The sequence below is a fragment of the Mandrillus leucophaeus genome, unplaced genomic scaffold (genome assembly GCF_000951045.1).
Source record: "Mandrillus leucophaeus isolate KB7577 unplaced genomic scaffold, Mleu.le_1.0 Scaffold436, whole genome shotgun sequence".
NCBI classification, from domain to species: domain Eukaryota; kingdom Metazoa; phylum Chordata; class Mammalia; order Primates; family Cercopithecidae; genus Mandrillus; species Mandrillus leucophaeus.
The window spans coordinates 27097-30722 of NW_012104654.1; the positions used below are offsets into that span (position 1 = coordinate 27097).

A 3626-nucleotide genomic window follows, 5' to 3' on the forward strand; every position below is an offset into this window, starting at 1 on the left:
AATAATCCCAGCTACTTGTAATAATAATAATAATAATAATAAAATAAAAAAATTAGCCAGGTGTGGTGGCACATGCCAATAATCCCAGCTACTTGGGAGGCTGAGGCAGACGGATCACTTGAACCTGGGAGGTGGAGGCTGCAGCGAGCCAAGATCGTGCCACTGTACTTCAGCCTGGGCAACAGAGTGAGACTCTGGTCTCAAAAAAATAAAATAAAATATTACATAGGGTAAAAAGAAAAACTAGAAGAAAATGAATGAAAATAGCAATAATAATTATCTACACATTGTAGAATAAGGATCAGCTCCATTTCTGCACGTTTGTCTCTTTTCAACTTACCTAAATTAAACCTGCATTATTGATGTGGTTAGAAATAAAGGCCAGGTACAGTGCCTCACGCTTATAATCCCAGCAGTTTGGGAGGCTGAGGCGGAAGGAGCGCCTGAGCCCAGGAGTTTGAGATCAACCTAGGCAACATAGTGAGACCTCATCTCTACAAAAACAAAAAATTAGCTGGGTGTGCAGCATGCACCTGTAGTTTTAGCCATTTAATACTTGGGAGGCAGGGGTGGGAGGATCACTGGAACTCAGGAAGTCAGGGCTACAGTGGACTATGAATACGCCACTGCACTGAGACCCTGTCTCAAAACAAAAAAACAAATAATTAAAAAGAAAAAAAAGAGAAATCCTTCAGCTGAATTCTCATATTAGCTTACATTTTTATCATTTAATTAAAGAACTTGTTGTAATTTTTGAACCAAGGTATAACTAATATAACAATTTTTAAAGTACTTCACTTTTTTTCTCAACACTTACTCTATTTCAAATATTTTTAATATTTCTTATCATCTTGGGCTCTTCTCACAGAGTAAAGGTCTATATTTCACATGTGTAACTGGGATAATGTTGCTAAATGTTGTTTGTAAATTAAATTTAACAGTGTATCAGGAACACATACATATATACAAAATTACTTGAATTTATAGTATATAAAGCAATTACTCAACAAACCTATGAAGGATATTCATAACTTTCCAATCGCCAGTAACACCACTAGTCATCCGAATCTTTTGTGCAATGCTAGAGACAGCTGCAAGAATTGCTGCTCCATCATTTCTTTGGAGTGCAGAACTGCCTAAAACCACCATTGGTTTTTTAGCCTCCTTTAGGACCTATTTAAAAAAAAAAAAAAAAAAAACTGTGATTTTAAAATATTACAAGTAAGCTGAACATCTAACCACATTTGCCTCAACAATATACGTTGTCCTAATTCTTAGGTCTAACATGAAGGTTTTCAATTTGCTAGCCCAACACATAGACACACATATACAACCAGATTTAGTTTAATCCAAAGCATCTTGCCAATGCTACTGTGAAATGCCTGAGTGTGTATCAGCTAAGACATGTTTTCTAAAAGTAATTATTCAAAATAAAAAGCTTAGCAAATTATCCTGCGGTCAGAATAACTATGGGCAGGTTCCAGAAAAACTGGGGAACTTCTCTTCAGAGATTCAGATGGTATTAAAGAATAGGAAAAACCATGCTTAATATCACGTCTACTATCTTCCATCTACTTACCATGCCACAGACAGGGAGGAGGAGGCAGGGAAAGCAATGATCACTAGAGCACAATGTTAAATACCTACAATTTTAAGCCTTTGTTTTAAACCATAGTAACTCTGAAGGACAAAAACTGGGAGAATGCATCCCAAGAGTAAAGGAAACTACAGATTTCACAGAAGATGGCAAATAAGATGTAAAGTTATAGGTTGGGTGCGGTGGTTCACGCCTGTAATCCCAACACTTTGGGAGGCTGAGGTGGGTGGATCACTTGAGGACAGGAGTTTGAGACCAGCCTGGCCAACATGGAGAAACCCCGTCTCTACTAAAAATACAAAAAAATTTACCAGGTGCGGTGGTATGTACCTGTAGCCCCAGCTACTCAGGAGGCTGAGGCACGATAATTGCTTGAACCTGGGAGACGGAGGCTGTAGTGAGCCAAGATTGTGCCATTGTGCTCCAGCCTGGGCAACAGAGTGAGACTGTTGACGAAACAAAACAAAACGTGTAGAGTTATAGAATACACATCTCATTTTCCCACTCATCCTTTGTGTCACTCTTCAGTAAATAGCTGGCCACAAAGAATCAGCATGGAAATTATGCTGAGATATTATAAAGAGGAATACATTAATAGGAACTTGCCAAGGAAATGTGAATAGTTGAGAGAAATAGTTTTTAACAGTCTCAAAGATACTGAAATATAACACACTCTTTCTCACTTGAAAACTCAAAGAAGCAACACTACAGAGAATATTATATCATAAGGAGATTTTCATCACCGAATTCAGGAAAGAACTGGAAGAGAAACAAATAATAGAGATAAATACCAGTCCAGAAACAAAAAACTAAATAGGCCAGGTGCAGTGGCTCACGCTTGTAATCGCAACACTTTGGGAGGACAAAGTGGGTGGATGACTTGAGTCCACGGGTTCAAGTGCAGCCTGGGCAACGTGGCAAAACCTCGTCTCTACAAAAAATTGGCCAGGCATGGTGGTGTGCACCTGTGGTCCCAGTGGCGGCTGCAGTGAGCCAAGACAGCACCATTGCACTCCAGCATGGGTGATAGCCAGACCATCTCAAAAACAAAAAACAAAAAAACAAAAAACAAAAAGAAAGGAAAAGAAAGAAAACATGATTAAATACAGGGACAGGAAAGACAGGGTACAGGATACAAAATAAATGGAAAAAGAAAAAAAACACAGATATGAAAAGCCAGGCAAGGTTGGCTCATGCTTGTAATCCCAACACTTTAGGAGGCTGAGGTGGGAGAATCACTTGAGGCCAGGAGTTTGAGGCCAGACTGGGCATCACAATAAGCCCCATCTATACAAAAAAATATAAAAATTAGCTGGGCACGGTGGTGTAGGCATGCAGACCCAGCTACAGGGGAGGCTTAGGTGGGAGGACTGCTTAAGCCCAGGAGTTTGAGGCTACAGTCAGCTACAATTCTGCCATTGCACTACAGCCTAGGCAATAGAGTGAGACCTTAAAAATATATATATAGAAAAGAAGATTCAACATCTGCATTGTTAAGAGTTCTTTTTTTTTTTCTTTTTAGACAGGGACTTACTCTGTTGCCCAGGCTGGAGCATAGTGGCATGATCTCAGTTCACTGTAGCCTCCACCTCCCAGGTTCAAGCTATTATTTTGCCTCAGCCTCCCGAGTAGCTGGGATTACTGGCACGTGCCACCATGCCCAGCTAGTTCGTTTTTTTTTTTGTATTTTTTAGTGGAGACAGGGTTTCACCGTGTTACCCAGGCTGGTCTTGCTCCTGACTTCAGGTGATTTGCCTGCCTTGGGCTCCCAAAGTGCTGGGATTACAGGTGTGAGCCACCACATTAAGAGTTCTTTTTTGTTTGTTTGTTTGTTTGTTTGTTTTGAGACGGAGTCTCGCTCTGTCGCCCAGGCTGGAGTGCAGTGGCCGGATCTCAGCTCACTGTAAGCTCCGCCTCCCGGGTTCACGCCATTCTCCTGCCTAAGCCTCCCGAGTAGCTGGGACTACAGGCATCCGCCACATCGCCCGGCTGGTTTTTTGTATTTTTTAGTAGAGACGGGGTTTCACCG

The 3626-nt window shown here is 41.0% G+C and overlaps 1 protein-coding gene across 1 annotated transcript in view; it reads right to left on the reverse strand.

Moving 5' to 3' along the window:
• The window catches only part of NDUFS1 (NADH dehydrogenase (ubiquinone) Fe-S protein 1, 75kDa (NADH-coenzyme Q reductase)), a 37923-nt gene that overhangs the window by 11189 nt on the left and 23108 nt on the right, over positions 1-3626 (reverse strand). The window contains 2 exon segments of the mRNA XM_011993917.1: positions 1013-1173; positions 1648-1694. Of these exon segments, the coding sequence (XP_011849307.1) occupies positions 1013-1173; positions 1648-1694 (208 nt within the window).